Source organism: Bombina bombina, chromosome 7 (genome assembly GCF_027579735.1).
Source record: "Bombina bombina isolate aBomBom1 chromosome 7, aBomBom1.pri, whole genome shotgun sequence".
Taxonomy (NCBI): Eukaryota; Metazoa; Chordata; class Amphibia; order Anura; family Bombinatoridae; genus Bombina; species Bombina bombina.
The window spans coordinates 283,624,446-283,643,214 of NC_069505.1; the positions used below are offsets into that span (position 1 = coordinate 283,624,446).

The window sequence follows — 18,769 nt, forward strand, 5'->3', positions numbered from 1 at the left end:
CTACGTCTTAATTAAAGGGACGTAACAGACAGAACATACAATTTTAAACAACTTTTCAATTAACTTTTTCTATTTCTTCATTTAATTTCCTTTGTATCCCCCTCTGTTGCAGACACGTGCACACTCTTGAACTCACCTTCCTGCTTTTCAACAAGGTTATACATTAGGAAGAGCACTAGATGGCAGCACTATTTCCTGTTAGGTAGAGCTGCAGCCATATGCTCACTACCTATCACAATCTCTCAACTTAGAACAAAGCAAATTTAATAGAAGTAAATTGAATTTGCTATCTGAAAGAACATTTTTGGCTTTCTTTAACCCTTAAAGGGGCAAAAACACCTGCTAAGCACAGGGTTCTTCTTTATCTTGATGAAGATTAACATCTTGTTTGCTGCAGTTGTTTTTCCGAGGCTAGTTTTCATTCACACATTTGGTACAGATATGTAGCAGGATACTAATCATTACATCTGGTGCAACCTGTTCTTATCTAGTAGCAGAGATAAGTTACAAGATGGTCACATTAAGTACAGACGCTGCAGCCTTACCGGACTTGCGTTAAGCTTTTGGCACCTATATCCTGGCAGGAGTGCTGGATTCCAGCAATTAAATATGGAATAAACTTGTGAATGGATCCCTTGTCCTGTACCGCACCCGATACACCCTGAGCCACTTTAATTTTATCCGCCTCACTGTAAGAAACAAAAGAAAACATAGTTTAGAGTCTAAATGACCTCATAATGAAGGTTATCATTGTAACAATAATAATAATTGAAAAGTTAAACCCTAACAGAAGAAATTCAAAGCAGTAATACATGTCACGGGCAGCAAAAGGGTTAAACAGGGCTTACCCCCTGACCCTACAACAGCCACATCAGGTTCTAGGTCCTGCAAGCACCTCACCCACATCAGACCTCTGGCCATTGAACAGGGATTATAGCAACCTTGGGGTCCCCAGATGTTTTGGAACTACATTTCCCATGATGCACAGTCAGCCTAAAGAGTGCCTGAGCATCATGGGAAATGTAGTTCAAAACATCCGGGCCCCCAAAGTTGCTGAGCCCTGCCCTAGAGCCTCTCTAAGACCTTATTTATGGCTGCAGTTTCTCAAGCACTGCATGTAGACCTTGTGTAAGGCAAGCATCATTCTAATACCCCAAAAAGCCAGCTCACCCATCAACCCAATCAGTGCAGCATGCTATATTTTTTATTTGAATCTGTTGATTACACTATATAGTTGGTTGTCTAGTAAAGAGCTAGCCAGAAGGCATCTTCCCCTGCACTTCATTATCTGCTAATAGGTATTTATTTAACATGTCAGACTCCTAAAAAGAGGGGGGAAAAAACAAAACTAAAAGCTTTTGCTACACACAAAGCATGGAACATTTTCTTGAATTCATGGACAGAATTTAAAAATAAAAAAAGGGGTCACACATGACTTAAGAGTTTCAGCACGTCAAGAGTTAACTATTACTACTCAGAATGAAGCTGCAACATGTGTTTGATAAGGACTTGGAGCTGTACAGAACGCTGTCTATCACGGGTGTGGCAAGACAGGTACTTTATGAGGTTTATAATTCACACTGTGGAAAGCAGCATGAGACTATGATAATGTTGAAAGATTCCTTTTGAGATGGTAATATAAAATTATATATAAAAAAAACTCTGCAATGGTTTCATTATTTATTTTCTCCCCTTTACCTGCAATTCCATTCTGAAATTGTGAGCTTTTCAGTTATTTATAACTGTCCCTAATTGACCACAGCAGAGAAGGTAACCTAAGTTACAACATGGCAGCTCCCATTGTTTTATAGACACTAAATATTGACAAAATAAGTGTAAAGTTTTTTTAAACAACTAATGAAACTTTAAAAATGACATCTACGTTATTCTCAGACTAATCTTATCTTTGACTGCATCATTCTATCGTAGGACAGGCCAGGCTACTGACTTTATACATATCAACCATGATTGGCCCTAGTGCATAATGTTCAATAAGTCCTCAAACGCCACATTTAAGGTTACTGCACATTCCACAAGGCAGTTTGCAACTTCACTGGCCTTTAATACTTAGGTGGATGCTGATTTTCTCAATCAAACTACTGATGTGAAACCTTAATATGGCTTTGCCCCCTATAACCAGAAGCTTGTGATCTGGAACCCGACTGCCGGTCTCACAGATCTTCCAAAGCAACAGAATACGTAGCGGAGCGGTCAGCAAATAGTCTGTCCTGCTCTCATGCTTTGTGGCTCAGTATCGACAAAAAGCCATCAGTAATGCACAAACATACCATGACAGTAAATCATGTGATCAGGAATGTGTTGGCAAAAAAACAAACAAAAAAAAACAGGATTCCTACACAACACTCTTATGCTTGTAGCAACCAACACGGGCCCAGAATCTTTGTATCTGTTGCCTCCTTCGTAGTGAAGTACTGACCTGAAGTAACGCTTCTGGCTACTGACATTCTTGTCCATGGCGTCCAGAGAGCCCATGCCACGGTACTTCTTCAGCCGAATGCCATCCGAGAAGAAGTATTCACCTGGCGCTTCTGAAGTTGCTGCCAACAAGGAGCCCATCATGACTGCAATAAAAATAAACACCAAGTCATATTAAAGTGGCTCACAATCAGTTGGCGAGAAACGTTACTTCTAGATAAGATTGGGGCATTGAGATAATTATAAATCCTCTAAATTTTCTATTATGGTTCTTTTAAATGTTATACACGGGCCAGTGTGACCTAAGACACCTGGTACAGGAGCAAGCAAATGCCCAACATAAATGTAACCAACAAACATGACATGACCCTATAAGTTGTTTTAAGATTAATAAAACTGCTCACCTGTGGAAGCACCGAGGGCCAAAGCTTTTGCAATGTGTCCAACTGTCTGGATACCCCCATCAGCAATTACTGGGACCCCAAACCTCCGAGCGTACTCTGATACTTTGTATACAGCTGTAGCCTGTGGTCGGCCACACGCCAGCACTGCAGTGAGGGAGGAGACAAATAAGGATCGCTCATGCTGTTATAGGTTAAACAACACAACAAGCTCTGCACTATAAAGTTTGTAAACTCCAAGACACTGATGAGATTTACAACAAAAAGGGGCTGACTTTTCCATCAACAGCCAGAATTTAACAGGGACGGTCAAGGGAAGTCTCCCAGTACAAATACTGTGTTAAAATAACCAAGAAAAAAAAAAAGGTACCAATGTGATACAGACATTCATTTTAGCTTTGTATTTGTCCAAGTCCTTAACCCAAGAAACCGATATCATCATGCACTGTAATGGGGGGCATTGCAAGGCAGACTAAAGAGCTATTTTATAAAGATTTAAAAAGAAACACTGAATGCATCTAGAGAGGTGTCTGCTCAGCCAGTAATCACACAATACCTCATCATCTAATGTCCTGTAACCAATACAAGTAATGCTACAACCGCTGCTATATTTAGCCAGAAGCACATTTACCAGTTCAGTGGCATTACAATGCAAAACTCCCCCTAGTGAGCAGCTGTTCTTGTGCACAGATGAGCTTTTTGATTTTGACTAGATTCTCCATAACTAGCCTTTAAGCAGAGTTAAAAAGGGAACCCCTTAGTGACCAGACCATTTTTCAATTTTCTTACCATTAAGAACCAGGGCTATTTTTTTTACATTTCTGCGGTTTGTGTTTAGCTGTAATTTTCCTCTTACTCATTTACTGTACCCACACATTATATATCGCTGCTTTTCTCGCCATTAAATGGACTTTCTAAAGATACCATTATTTTTTTTAAATTAGCGATAATTACATTGTAACACTGATATCTGTCATGAATCCCTGAATAACCCTTCACATGTATACATTGTTTTAGTAGACAACCCCCAAAGTATTGATCTAGGCCCATTTTGGTATATTTCATGCCACTATTTCACCGCCAAATGCGATCAAATAAAAACAATAGTTCACTTTCTCACTGAAATTATTTACAAACAGCTTGTGCAATTATGGCACAAATGGTTGTAAATACTTCTCTGGGATCCCCTTTGTACAGAAATAACAGACCTTTATGGATTTGGCATTACTTTTTGGTAATTAGAAGGCTGCACAACACTTTTACTATGCCCAGCAGTGAAGGGGTTAATTAGGGCGCTTGTAGAGTTAATTTTAGCTTTAGTGTCGAGATCAGCCTCCAACACCCTGATCCCTACCTGACCCCTTTCAAACTGCTCTTTCTTCCACCACCCCACACTTGTCACCGCCATCTTAAGTACTGGCAGAAAGTCTGCCAGTACTAAAATATGAGAGATTCTGCAGTGTAGGTTCCCCACAACCTCCACGATTCTCTCCCCAACAGCCCTCTTAAGCTCCCCCTATTCCTATTTGTGGCCATCTTAGGTACTGGCAGCTGTCTGCCAGTACACCATTTCTGATCAAATGTGCTCATTTATTAATTTTATTTATTATAACCCCATTTTTCCTTAGTGTAGCTGCACCCCCCCCAGATCCCTTTACCAACAATTATTCACTCCTCCCTCTCCTTCCCTTAGACAATGTGCACTGTACCAGACACGCTCCCGCCTACCTCTGATCACTCCCGGAATAGCGACCAGAATTACTCCAGCGATGGACCGCCCACCCACCAACGATCAGCACCATCACTGGCCGATGCAGAGAGGGGGGCAACAGAGTGTTTCTCTCTGCATCAGTGGGGGGAAAAAAAAAAAAAAAAAAAGGTATTGCAGTGATCGAAGCAACACTGCAATACCTTGAAAGCGATCACGATAGATTCCACCACTTGAAACCCCTGAGGACGTACAGGGGTTAAACCTCATTTTTCTTTCATGATTCAGATAGAGTATGCCATTTTAAACAACTTTCCAATTTACTTCTATTATCAAATTTTATTTGGTATTCTTTGTTGAAAGCATATCAAGGTAGACTTATGAGCTTAAAGCTACCTGCTGATTGGTGGCATACACACACTAATATCTTTCTCTGTGTTATCATTGGCTGAAAGTACTGTTAAGCTAGCTCCCAGTAGTGCACTGCTGCTCCTTCAATAAAGGAGACCAAGAGAAAGAAGCAAAATTGGACATTTGTTTTTAAATTGTATGCTCTGACTCAATCATGAAAGAAAAAATAAAATATGCCATAGTCTATTCTAAAGATCAACAGAGATTTCTTTACACATAGCTTTCAGCAGATCACTCACAGCTGTAAACCGGACTGCTAGGAACAACAATCTTTACAATGAGATTTATGTTGTGACTACCAGCACTTGCTGATTACATTCCATTTGTAAACCTATCATGTCAGAGTGGAGTTTTCCTGTATGAAACAAACTAAATCATAAGGAGGACTCACAGGAAGACAATCTGATCTCTGAAGGTCATAATATGCTTTTGTAATGAGTCCAGGTATCAGAACAGCGAGAACAAAAGCACTACTACATATTTGGTAATGGGAGGCGAGAACATGAAGAAAGATACACGCAGAGAGCAGGTGAAAAAAAATGAAAAGGGCAAGGGAGGGAGAACGTAGGAATAGGCACCAAACACCAACAACTACTGTTCCCACCAATATACAACACTCAAAACCATTACAGAACCAACAAAGATCAGAATTATATGTAGCCATAAAGAAAACCTAGGAGGAAGTACAAACCCATTACAGACCCCATTTTATCAATACTTAAAAGGGACAGTCTACTTAAAAACAGTTATTGTTTAAAAAGACAGATAATCCCTTTATTACCCATTCCCTATTTTTGCATAACCAACACTGTTATATTAATATACTTTATTCCTCTGCGATTACCTTGTATCTAAGCCCTGCAAACTTATCTCAGGGCTTTTTACAATTGTGCATTTTAGCCAAGCAGTGCTGGTTCTTGTATAACCATTATTAATCTCCATGGGAGTGAGCACAATATTATCTATATGGCACACATGAACTAGCACTGTCTGGCTGTAGTGCACAGGAGTACAACATTATCTATATGGCACACATGAACTAGCACTGTCTGGCTGTAGTGCACAGGAGTACAACATTATCTATATGGCACACATGAACTAGCACTGTCTGCCTGTAGTGCAAGATTTAAAAAGGTAATAAAATGAACTGATATAAGGGGGAGCCTGCAGGGGCTTAGAAACAGGTAATCAGAGGTTATAAACTATTAATATAACAATGTTGATTGTGCAAAGCTGGGGAATGGGTAGTAAAAGGTGTTCTTTTTATTGTTTAAAAAGAGAGAGAAGTCGACTGACCCTTTAACAGATTTCTGTCATGTGACAACTACAATCCCTGGAGAATTAACTGCACAAATTACACTGAAAGTAAAACCTAAAAAGTGCATCTTATGTTAGCTCCTCTGCATCCAGTAATAAGTCTCTGGCACAATGCTGAGCTCCTGATAGACCCAGCTGCTCTGCGTCACACACAGAAGAGCGAGATACCAGCACATGAGTGAATGGGCGCAGATTATATAAAAGCATTTAGTTCTTGGATGAGGACCCAAAATAAGGGAAACCAGCAAATGAGGGAAATCTATTTCTGCAGAATGGTTGATCAACACTAATGTCACTTAAAATCTTCTTAAAGTATTGACAGCATCACAAAGTCATCCGTCTAGTAAAGTCGTGGTTTGTGTTCTTTCAGCAACATGGGCTCAGACTACATTGGTGGTTATCGCCGTGTAGTAGACATGCAGATTAGTATTTCAAGTGCAAATAACACACAAAAGAATGATTAAATGTTGCACAACACCAGCATTTTCAGGAACTGAATAGAAATAAGTGGACAGGCAGTGACCAGTTAATATTTGATTACCAAACATTTTAATAGCCAAAATACAAGCAATAAAGAGATGGTCTCTCCCAGTAGAACCCCCACCCGAAATAAAGAAACCATTTGCAACAGTGCAGTTGCTGTGGAGCAGGGTGGAGGCAGCTTATACACCTATACCCTACACATGAGTAGATCTGCTGTCACTCTTCCATAACACACTCACTATTAAAGGGACACTGAACCCAAATTCTTTCTTTTGTGATTCATATAGAGCAGGCAATTTTAAGCAACTTTCTAATTTACTCCTATTATAAAATTTTCTTCGTTCTCTTGGTATCTTTATTTGAAAAAGAAGGCATATAAGCCAAGAAGATGGACAATTTGTGGTTCAGAACTCTAGACAGCATTTGTTTATTGGTGCTGTCCAATCAGCAAGGACATCCCAGGTTGTGAACCAAAAATGGGCCGGATTCTAAACTTACATTCTTGCTTTTTAAATAAAGATAGCAAGAGAATGAAGAAAAATTGATAATAGGAGTAAATTAGAAATTTTCTTAAAATTGCATGCTCTGAATCGTGAAAGAAAAAATTTGGGTTCAGTGTCCCTTTAAGCAATAAAACAAAAAAAAATATGCTTGCCTAATAAATGCTTTTCTTTCGGAATGATGGTCCACAGTCCTTCATAACATATGGTATATAGTTCCCGCCACTAGGAGGTCAAGAACCCATATCAGTTTAAAATCCCTCCCACCTCCCTTTCTTAGTTTAACTTATAGCTGAGTAGAGAATAGGAAACATTAAGTAGGAAAGACAAAGCAGGGTCTATAGAGGTGTCATTAGAACGGACGCCCAAACTTTTGAAACGTTCAAGGCCCGTGGACCATCATTCCAAAAGAAAATTATTTAGCAAGGAAGCATAAATTTTGTTTTCTTTATAAAATGATTATGGTCCACAGTCCTCCATAACATATGGGATCAATACCCAAGCCAATGGTCTATGTTATGGAAATGGTGGGACAATTTTTCTGCCAGTTCTTATCTAGCCAAGACTGTGACCTGAAGGACTTTCCTAACAAAAAGCTGTTTGTGAAAAAGCAAAACCTCAAAAGTGATAAACCCTGAAAAAAAAAAAAGTATGCAGAGAATACATGTTGCAGCTTTGCTAATCTGTTCCAAAATATGCATAATTTAAAAAACAAACAGAAAAACCCCCATGATGTTGCAATTGCTCTTGTAGAAAGAGCTGACCTTCCCATATTCAAGAAAGTCTTAAATCTCTTTTTATGAATCAAGAGGCCAACGCCACCTTAATAGCTTTCTGATCCTTATTAGACTCCGTAGTGGAAAAAACTAGAAGTTTGTCTGAAAACTTTTAGTCGCTTGGAGATAGAACTCCAAAGTGTTTACTACATTTAAATGATGTAATATCCACTACCTAGAGTTAACATGATCTGAACACAAATGAAGGAACAACCATCTCTTGATTGGCATTTTCCTTAGGAAGAAATTCATATTTAGTACAAAGTATATCCTTCACCTTGTGAATAGTGAGAAATGTAGATTCACATGGCAACAAGGTTGACAATGCAGAAACACTTTTTGCTGATGAGATTGCTAATAGAGTACTTTCCGAGATAATAGTGAATATAAATGGAATGCAATAGTTCAAGAGAAGAACCTTGTAGTACAGAGAAAAGTAAGTTAAGATTCCAGGGTGGAGAAATCAGAGGCCCAATTCTAACCAACGCCTGAACAAAAAAAGTCTGTACCTCAGGAAGTTTAGCCAGCTTCCTATGAAAAGAGATAAAGCAGAAATTCTACCATTTAGAAATTAGCGGACAAACCCTTGTCAAGGCCATCCTGAGAAAATTGAAGGATTCTATGAAACCAAAAAGAATACCAAGAGAACCCACTGGAAGAAGACCACTCAAAATATGTCTTCCAATCTTGCTTGCATTAAAGATTCAATGACCAAATCAAAGAAATCTATGTTCCCAAACTAGGCGTTCAAACTCAATGCCTTTAAAAGGGACATTATACACTAGATGTCTTGGTTCTGATTACCAGCAAGATTGTATACCACACAGAATGGCAAACTGGCAGAGTTTTGCAGATATATGAATCACCTGAACTAAAAGTAATCCCTGTTTATAGGGATGTGCAGATGAGAATCCATGATGTCTATAATAGCCATAAACTGACCCCTTGGATTAAGGGAAAAAAGTCAGTGAGAAATGTTCCCATTATGGGAACCTCGATCAATATGTCTAGGGATGTTAAATCCAGGACAGGATTGTAAATACCTCTGGACAATGAACAGATTGGGGTAAAAAAAAAAATCAAAAAAAAAAATCACTGGCAACTTTTAGATGGGACCGTTGGCCAATAAGGAGGACTCTGCTTCAAAGAAAACAAAAACACTTGATCTCTTGAAGGACAAAGAGAATCAGTCCGGATCACTTAGTGCTTGACAAATGTGAAAAAAATTAGGAGCCAGGCAGTTGGATTTGTATATAGACATAGGGAGAATAAACCAAAAAGTTAGGAGCCAGGGGTAAAATTCTAGGGGGCAGTGGCTCCCAGGTTTGTTGAGCCGATAACTGAACCATTTTTCTGGATGGATCCCAAAATGTAGAAACGTATACATTAAGTTTATACAAAGTTTAATAAAATCTGACATAAGCATCAGATATAGTATACATGTACCTACATAAGCATTTGTACATATTTAGACTTATGTGGCCTTCCTGAGTAATAGAGTAGCGCATATTGACCAACCGGTATCTATCTATAGGGTACTTATAGAGCGCGAACTAATCACCCGTGAGGGTCTCAAGGCGCTAAGGGAAAGGGGATAGGAGAAAAGGGGAGGAGGTACACATTAGATACTTTTAAGTCCATGACCGGAATATTCAGAGACTGTGTATACTCACAGTAAATATACAATGTGCATAGTAAATGAAAATATTGATAATTAATGCTTAGTGTCTACATGCTAAACATATATGTGATGTGTGTGTATATATATATATATATATATATATATATATATATATATCTCATACAATGGTATAAAAGATACCGATAGATCTTATCTCTAAAGGATCTCTAGTGATAGTGAAAAACAATATTCATGACCAATGTTCAGTATCTGCATGAAAGAACCTTGGGTTATATAAATTACACATTACATAGTTATACAAGAGATACCAATAGATCTCCACTGTTGCAGTCCTGCAGATGTTCTCTGTATTTTAGTACATTTGGAACTAAAGATGCAGAGTACAATGCATGACAGACACCTAGAGGGGCGTATACTATAGAATTGTGTACACTAATAGCATAGGACATGTAATGTCTTGCATATCTACAGAGACAGAAGTTCTGCCTATGTAAAAATTATTTGTGCTGCTGAACATGCAATAATAATAAACTGCTTTTAGTCATTTGTATATCATAATAGTGTACAGAACCTGTCTGAGGTACATTACTGCAAATAATATTCCAAAGAGCATAAAATGAACATCCCCTGGCAATGATGGGAGTACAGTGCTTAAAAGGGACAGTCTAGTCCAAAATAAACTTTCATGATTCAGATAGGGCATGTAATTTAAAAAAATAAAAATAATTGCAATTTACTTTTATCACCAATTTTGCTTTGTTCTCTTGGTATTCTTAGTTGAAAGCTAAACCTAGGAGGATCATATGCTAATTTCTTCTAAGCTGAATGCATTTTGACAGTTTTTCACCACTAGAGGGTGTTAGTTCATGTGAGTCATATAGATAACACTGTGCTCACGCATGTGGAGTTACCTAGTAGTAAGCACTGATTGGTTAAATTGTAAGTCTCTCAAAATAACTGAAATAAGGGGGGCAGTTTGCAGAGGCTTAGATACAAGGTAATCACAGAGGTAAAAAAAAGTGTATTAATAATATTGTGTTGGTTATGCAAAACTAGGGAATGGGTAATAAAGAGATGATCTTTTTAAGCAATACAAATTTTGGTGTAGACTGTCCCTTTAATTGACTTACAAATAAGTAATAATAGCTCCGATGGTTATAATATATGGTAATGGTACCATATATCATCATGTTCAGTACAATATATAATTGTACAGATTATAAATTGGATACACTGTAGATCACATAAGAATGTGCTGTGGTGTACAGCTGCCTAAAGGTCCTTGCAAAAAACACCTGCCAAGAGGATGTTATTAAACCTGAACCTTTAGGTTATTAGCACAACAAATTAATTGCACATTTACCTCAGACCGAGTTAAATCCCCAGATTTACGCTTACCCTTAAGTAGTTTGGGTCACCCGCTAAGCAAACTGTCACTATTTTGTACGTTATTTTTAGCTTTAGCGTTAAAAACAGTAGTTTCCCCTTGAGTGACAAGTACAGGGCAAATTCCCGCTGGAAAGTGGACGATTGTGGCCGATATGTATGCAAAATTTGAGGTTTACAATTCTCACAGGTTTGAGTGACCTGGCATACTGGAAGATATTTGTAAAATAAACATGTATATGGAGACAGAGGGATATCAGAAACCGACTCCTCTTATAGAGATATCAGTGAGGACAGACATTTTGTTCCAGTTTTCACTTATAATAATGTATGCAATGACACTGTAAATAAGTATTAGTACAGAGAATACCTTGTAGAGAGCCCTCTTACACTAAGTTTACACTCCCTCAGACACCTCTATTATCTCTCAGTGTAGTAATCACTACAGCCTTTAAGTACCCCCTGGCAGCTCCTGAGTACTTACCCCCTTCCTGGGACTTGCAGGCACTTATATTAAAGGGACACTCAACCCAAATTTTTTCTTTCATGATTCAGATACAGCATGAAATTTTAAGCAACTTTCTAATTTACTCCTTTTATCAAATTTTCTTCATTCTCTTGGTATCTTTATTTGAAATGCAAGAATATAAGTTTAGATGCCAGCCCATTTTTGGTGAACCACCTGGGTTGTCCTTGCTGACTGGTGGATAAACTCATCCACCAATAAAAAAGTGCTTTCCAGAGGTCTGAACCAAAAAAAAAAAAACCTTAGATGCCTTTTTCAAATAAAGATAGCAAGAGAACGAAGAAAAATTAATAGGAGTAAATTAGAAAGTTGCATGCTCTATCTGAATCACGAAAGAAAAAAATTTGGGTTAATTGTCGCTTTAAATATGTATCTGGCACACACTGCAAGAAAACACATTTTATAGCTGTAGAGACTCCAAACTTAAGAGAAAAAGCCCAGGCACAGTAAGGAGGCGCAGCTACCACCGGTAGAAAAAAAGACGGTGCTTCAGGAAAGCAAAAAATATGCTTATTAAAATATCCAAAAGTTAAACACATCTAACTGGATAAAAAAATAAATAAAAAACTGTTCCCCTGCCTAACCAGAGCCTCCTCTATTGAACAGCTCACTACACCAAGACTAAGCAGATGGTGGTTTTCTTAAAGGGCCATACACAAAATTCTGAAAAAAGTATCGCCAGAGGTGCCAGAGGGCTGTAAAGGGTGACAGGCTTCACAGACTATGTCCCTGAGCATGACAGGAAAGGGAGGGACCTGAAAAGAGAAAAAAAAAGTGTCATGAGGAGATCAGGTTAAGTCCCCTGGCTATGCTGTACCTGTGTCAGAGTATCTACAAACATCCTCTGGGCTGTGTGTGTGCACTGTGTAAAAAAGTCACCTTACGCAGCACCCTTCCACTGGCTTACCAGGCATGTCAATGCAGCTGCAATAGTATCCAGTATAGAGCCCATCCAGTGCAGGTATCGAGTAACTCAGAATTGCAGTAAAAAATACCAGAGTTCCTCTGGGGGGGGGAGGCTAGGGACAAGTCCCTGCAACGCCTGAGGGCAGTTATGGCTAAAGTCTTGTTAGGAATACCCTGTTATGTGCATGGTATTTCCTTGTGTCCATGTATTATTCAGCTGCTGTGAAGAGTCTTTTCAGTCTTCTTTGTAAATTATATTCCTCAGGTACTGTGTCTCACATAGGTCTGAGCTCCAAATTTCCAACAAGTAGCTGTAACAACCTCTATTCACAACCATCTCCTATGAGGCCAAGAACAAAACTAAGAGGGATGGGAGTGTTTTTAAGCTCTGATATGAGTTCTTTACCTCATAGTGGCAGGAAATATATCCCATATGTTATGGAGGACTGTGCACAATCATTTTACGAAATATTGTTTTTATGAAATATTTTAAGACAGAAGAACAAAGTTTTACTATATTTACATTTTTAAATAAATCAGCGACCAGCTCTTTATCTCTCTATGGCATCAGGCAACTACGTTCCAAATCCATCAGCCAAAGAGTTGGAAAAAAAAGCAGGGTTCAAAAAAAAATAAAAAAAAAAATAAATCAAGGAGATATGCATTTACAAATAAAATGTTTCTGGTCAATTAATAAATGACATAGCTGCAGATTCACCACAGATGGGTTTGAAATTACATATATTAGAAACAAAGTGTTTATAAACATGACACCTTGTTATATGCGCACAAAGCAGAACCTGAGATTTGCACAATCTGGCTCAGGTCAAACCCATTTCGACTTTTAGATAAAATACAGTTAGAAAAGCTTCATCAAAATGATTGAAGTGTTAGTCTAGAAAACTCACTGGGAAGCTTTTCACTTCCAACTTAACCAAACGTTACTGGCACGTACTGGTCTACACACAGTCTAATGTGTATACCCAGCACGTACTGGTCTACACATACTCTAATGTGTGTACCCAGCACGTACTGGTCTAATTTTCCATACATTATCAGAGCCAGTTACCCATGCCCTGGCTGATAGGGATTATTCCATTAAACAAGGTTTCATTAGGACAGGACATTTTAACATGCTGCAAGTAACATGACAAATGAAGAACCCTGCTTTTAGTTGTCTCCCAGCCGATTTGTCCATAACAGCACCCAGTCCCACAAAGCCACAAGTGCATCTACAACTAACATGTCAGTCAAGCAGGTTGCGGCATCTGGAGGGGAGGGGGAGCAGGGCTTGTGACTTACTATAGATGCCTGTCACACTAGAAGGGCATTTGGGGCTGTGGGACTTTAAGTCTGGAGGGATCTGTGGAGCAACTAAATAAGAAAGAGAAAAGTTCATTTGAAAGGTCTTTTGAGTACCCACCTCTGTAACTCGCTGTATATATCCACCTTCTCTTATTTCCTTAAGGTTCCACCCACCCCCTATGCACCAGTCTTGGGTGCCACAAACCCTCCCAAAAAAAGGGGCAGGAACAAAACAAGCAAGGATATGTAATCCCCAAATCAATGTAGCAGACGTGCGTTTGTTACCTTCTTGCGTTATACAAATGGAGCCACTTCCCATTCCCACTCTCAAAGCATCTGCCCCAGCATCTATCAGATTCTTCGCCTGTGCTGCAGTCACCACTGAGGAAAGATACAAAAGTGTTAGATTCAGGTAGTGGTGTTCTCTACACAAAATTATGCAAGCCAGTGACATTATGGAGGTAGCCCGGTGACGACATGGAGGTAGCCGGGTGGAGGCAGTGTAGTGCTTTGCAAAATTATAATAGTTTCTGCTACATAAAGGACTAAATAAGCACATTATTTAACAATGTATTCAATGATAATTTGTGCAATGTCCGTAAAATCAGCTAGGCGGTGCACTTATTAAAAAGTTCCTGGGGAGGACGCTCTACACTGTGTGCTTGCACCACGTTTTATACACAAATCAGCTGGACTTTAGTAATCCAATAGGTAACATTCAGAACACATTAAATCAAATATTTAAAAAAAGAAAAAAATTACATCAAAGGCTAAAAACCAAATTTGCTTTGAAAGATGAAGAAACTATTTGCGTCCGCTGAGAATAGATATCCCACTGGAGCTAAAGAAGACAAATCCACAAACACTCTCTTTCAAAAAGGTGTTAAAATAGCATTATGTCCGCTCAGGCTCAAGTTTAGCCATATGTTCCTGACCGTCACATTCACTCAGCATCACATTTCTGGGTATGTTGGTCAGGGATCTAATTATAGAAACAGTCACTCCAACTGCTGCAGCCTGCCCAGTAAAGGAATTCTGACTTGCAACAATATCAGACGCTGCTAACGTGACATTTTGTATACAGCAAACATCAAGCTACCGTATCTAGCAGGGGATGCTAAATAAAAAAACGCCACCCTATAAACACAGTAGTCACTCTAAAAGCAATTCCCTTAACAGGTCAGACTATAATGTGCATTTTATTAAGAGTTAAAGGGAAATACGATTTGTTGTTGTTTGTGTTTTCATTTATTGCATCTAAAAAGGCCATTGTAAAAGGATTCTGGCTTATGATTATTTATGGTCCTGGTGCAATGTTAGTCGTCTCCAGTCAATGAGAAATTTGTCCCTAGACATTAATTGTAAACAAACATGAATGTCTGGTTAGTTTCAAAACAGTTTAACCCCTTTTTCAAGTAAAAATTATTTCAACATATGTAATTGCAGCTCTGATACACAATAATATGTATTAACATTCTTTTACATCATAGAACTAAAAAAATTGTTCCTGTGCACAAATAAATTTAACCTGTGGACCGTGCAGGACCAATCAGATCATGACACAGCAGAGAAGTGATAACAGGTAAGGCACTTGCTTCGATAGCATGACCCATACATAGCATAGACCATGTTTGAGAAATATATATTGCTTCCCTGACGATTACAGGACCAGTAAATACAGTATTAGTGTGTAAGAAAAAACACAATGCAATAGCACTTTAAAATTTTAATGAGCGGCAGATTTTTTTTTTCCTGACAAATTTCAAACTTGATTTCAATTTACCAGCTCCTGTATCATGTGACAGCCATCAGCCAATGAAAGACTTATAAGTATGCTGTATGAACTCTTTCACATTCTCAGTAGTAGCTGGTGCCTCAGAAAGTGTGCATATAACTATGACAGCCGTCAGCCAATTAGAGAGAACACTGAACTCTTGCACGTGTTCAGGAAGAGTGCATATAACTATTAAGTCTCTTAAAACTGCTGCTCTATCTGAATCATAAGTTTAATTTTGAATTTAGTGACCCTTTATTAAAGTAAACCTTTTCAGAAGGGGAGGGGGGGGGGGGGGCAGGACAAGCCTGTTAGTCGTCTTCAGGTTCACTGAAATTGCAGACGTTGGGGTGAGCTTCTGGTTTATTACAAAACAATAATAAAATGATTACCATTTCCTGCAATGACCTGTAGATCTTGATACTTCTCCTTGATGTACTTTATCATATTTATCTGGTAAATGGAGTTTCCTTGGGAAGAATCCTAAAATGACACAGGTGCTTGCATTAGTTAAGCTGTCACATTACACCAGGGACCCCGCAATGCACAGGACCTTCAGTCTATACTTTGCAGCTAAATAAAGCTTATACCACACATTGTCACATCATTTTATCTCTGCCCATTACCTACAGAGTCTGAGCGAACGAGTTGCTACGTACCATTCCCACTTATCACCCTATTATTTAAAGGGACAGTCTACTCCAGAATTGTTATAGTGTAAAAAGATAGATATTTATTACCCATTCCTCAGTTTTGCATAACCAACAAAGTTATATTAATATACTTTCTTTTTTAAGACACGATGAGTCCACAGATCATCTTAATTACTAATGGGATATTCACCTCCTGGTCAGCAGAAGGAGGCAAAGAGCACCACAGCAGAGCTGTTAAATAGCTCCTCCCTTCCCTCCCACTTCAGTCATTCTCTTTGCCTACGTTAGTGATAGGAAGAGGTAAAGTGAGGTGTTAGAAAAGATTCTTCAATCAAGAGTTTATTATTTTTAAAGTAGTGCCAGAGTGCTGCTTTGTTCTAGGGTGTAGCCGTAGTCCATGTCAGTCTCTTCAGTAGAGCTTTTGGTGGCTTTAGAGCAATAGGAACTGGTGGGACATAATTCTCACTGCGCCTCCTATACATTGATGCTGCCCTTCTAACAGCCTAAGCAATGTTAACTCAGGCTTTATGATTTTCCACAGGGCTATGGGAGGGAGAGGACCTCCTAAACCTGATGAGCTGCTATCATATACGCCCTGTGGAAAATAATTTAATGAATGTAAGGATCACAACTGCAGATCTCATTCCTAACTACAGATATGTATGTTTGTAATACTCCTGCAGGATGGTAGAGGCTGATCATATAAGATACTTTATATAATCGCAGAAGATTTACAATTTTATATATGGCAGTTGGTTGTGCATCTGCATATAAACTTAAACAAATGACTAACCTTGCCAAATACTCATATGAGAATAAATAGGGTAAACAAATATATATGTAATACTAGTTTAGGTAAAGCACATATAAGTAAGGATATCAATATAGATGAGACTTTGGAAATTAAACAGCAAGTGGGTAAATCTGGGTAATGGAAATATTGCATTTGCAACTAAAGATAAAGCTGGCAGAGAAATCGGACTTCAGAATGATTCAGATGCTGATAATAACTTGCGCAGAAATGGTACCAAAGTTTAAGCTAAGAAAAAGCATATGAGGCTGATGATAAGTTCAAACCTGCAGTTAAGGTTGTGTATGTGGAGTAAGGTTGAAGCGGCAGCAGCCAAAGTCGGTCCGTCGGCGTGTGACGTCACCGCATACGCTTTCGGAAATCCCAAGGTGCAGCAGCAGCTGCAAAGGAAACGATCTGAGAGAGCAAAGATTTAGTTCAGGATTACTCCAAAGGGAGGGGCTTGACACGGTGCTCATAGGAGACAAAATACCAAGCAATGAAGAAAGCTGTAAGGTGAGCTTTATAGCAGAAGCAATGATCCAATTACAGGAAGATGATTGATAATTTCGATAGCAAAGAGATGTAAGAAGCTAATAATATGACAGCTGCCCTGTTGTCGAGCAGAATACAAAAGGTAAGTGCTGACTTTATCGCAGAGAAGTGGAGCACTTTACTATGAGAACGAACTTCTACATTTAAAAAAAGAGACAGTAACTTTCTGTGACAGAAACTTATTTGCAGGCACTGGGGCTAAGAAAATTGCTTTTTTACTTGGGGGACTTTTCCTTGGGCTGAGGTAAAGGACTCAGTGGGAAGGTGATATTGTATTTGAACAGCATTTGGCCTAAACTTCAAGCGACTAGTTTCCTCCTACAGGGACATTTGTCCCCAGGTTATGAAGGCTCAGTTAGTTTGGCTCCCGGTGGCGCAGTTATTATAACTTAATGGCGACTGGGAGTTTCAGGTTGGTTACGCCCACGATGGGCGGAGCTTCGTGTGATGCCAGTTCTTTTGGACTGCGCACTATTTCTATAACGCTACTCCGGTATCGGAGTCCGTTTCACATTGAGGAACAGTTTTTTCCTCCTACAGGGAAGCAGTCGCCACAGTCGCCCCCAGGTTAGGAAGGCTCAGTTAGTTTAGCTCCCGGTGGGTGGCGCAGTTGTTATAACTTACGGCGACCGGGAGCTACATGTTGGTTACGCCCAAGGTGGGCGGAGCTTTGTGTGACGCCAGTTCTTTGGACTGCGCGCTCTCTCTCTACTGGTATCGGAGCCTGTTTTAACACTGAGGTTGTGTTTTTTTGTTCAATGGGGACCACGCAGCGTTACATGCGTTGCGGTCCTTCAAAGGGAACATAATCCAACTAAAGAGGGTTGCTTTCTAGCATTATATTGTACAGGAGATTCGCAATCCACTAATGTTACAACAAGAAGTGCTGTTAAACACTGTCCTATTGTAGAACATATGTTCCGGTCTTTTTATTTAAAGCTTTTTGTTTTCTGCCATTATGCACCCAAATAGATTATAGTTTTGGGTATTAGAGAGGCAGATGGGCTCTTCATCAGGTTTTACCTGAAGGGTGACTGGGTTCTACAAAGATTATGTACGGTTTTGCTTTTATGTTTATACAAAAATAAAAGTTTACATTTTAAAAAGAGACAGTAACGTTTTTTCATGTAATAATTTTTATTAAAAAATTGTCACTTTTTGCTGAGCCTATTCCTTCTAAGACTCTTGCCGTTCAGGAGT

The 18,769-nt window shown here is 39.0% G+C and overlaps 1 protein-coding gene across 2 annotated transcripts in view; it reads right to left on the reverse strand.

Annotated features, from left to right (window-relative positions):
- Positions 1 to 18,769, reverse strand: part of IMPDH2 (inosine monophosphate dehydrogenase 2) — a 37,030-nt gene that overhangs the window by 634 nt on the left and 17,627 nt on the right. The window contains exons 8-13 of one of the 2 annotated variants that reach the window (XM_053720797.1): positions 15,964 to 16,054; positions 14,083 to 14,178; positions 13,795 to 13,866; positions 2,841 to 2,984; positions 2,438 to 2,582; positions 546 to 689 (exon numbers count right to left, since the gene is read on the reverse strand). In XM_053720797.1, coding sequence (XP_053576772.1) covers positions 546 to 689; positions 2,438 to 2,582; positions 2,841 to 2,984; positions 13,795 to 13,866; positions 14,083 to 14,178; positions 15,964 to 16,054 — 692 coding nt within the window. The remainder of the gene's footprint in view (positions 1 to 545; positions 690 to 2,437; positions 2,583 to 2,840; positions 2,985 to 13,794; positions 13,867 to 14,082; positions 14,179 to 15,963; positions 16,055 to 18,769) is intronic. The other variant, XM_053720798.1, reaches the window with a different exon arrangement.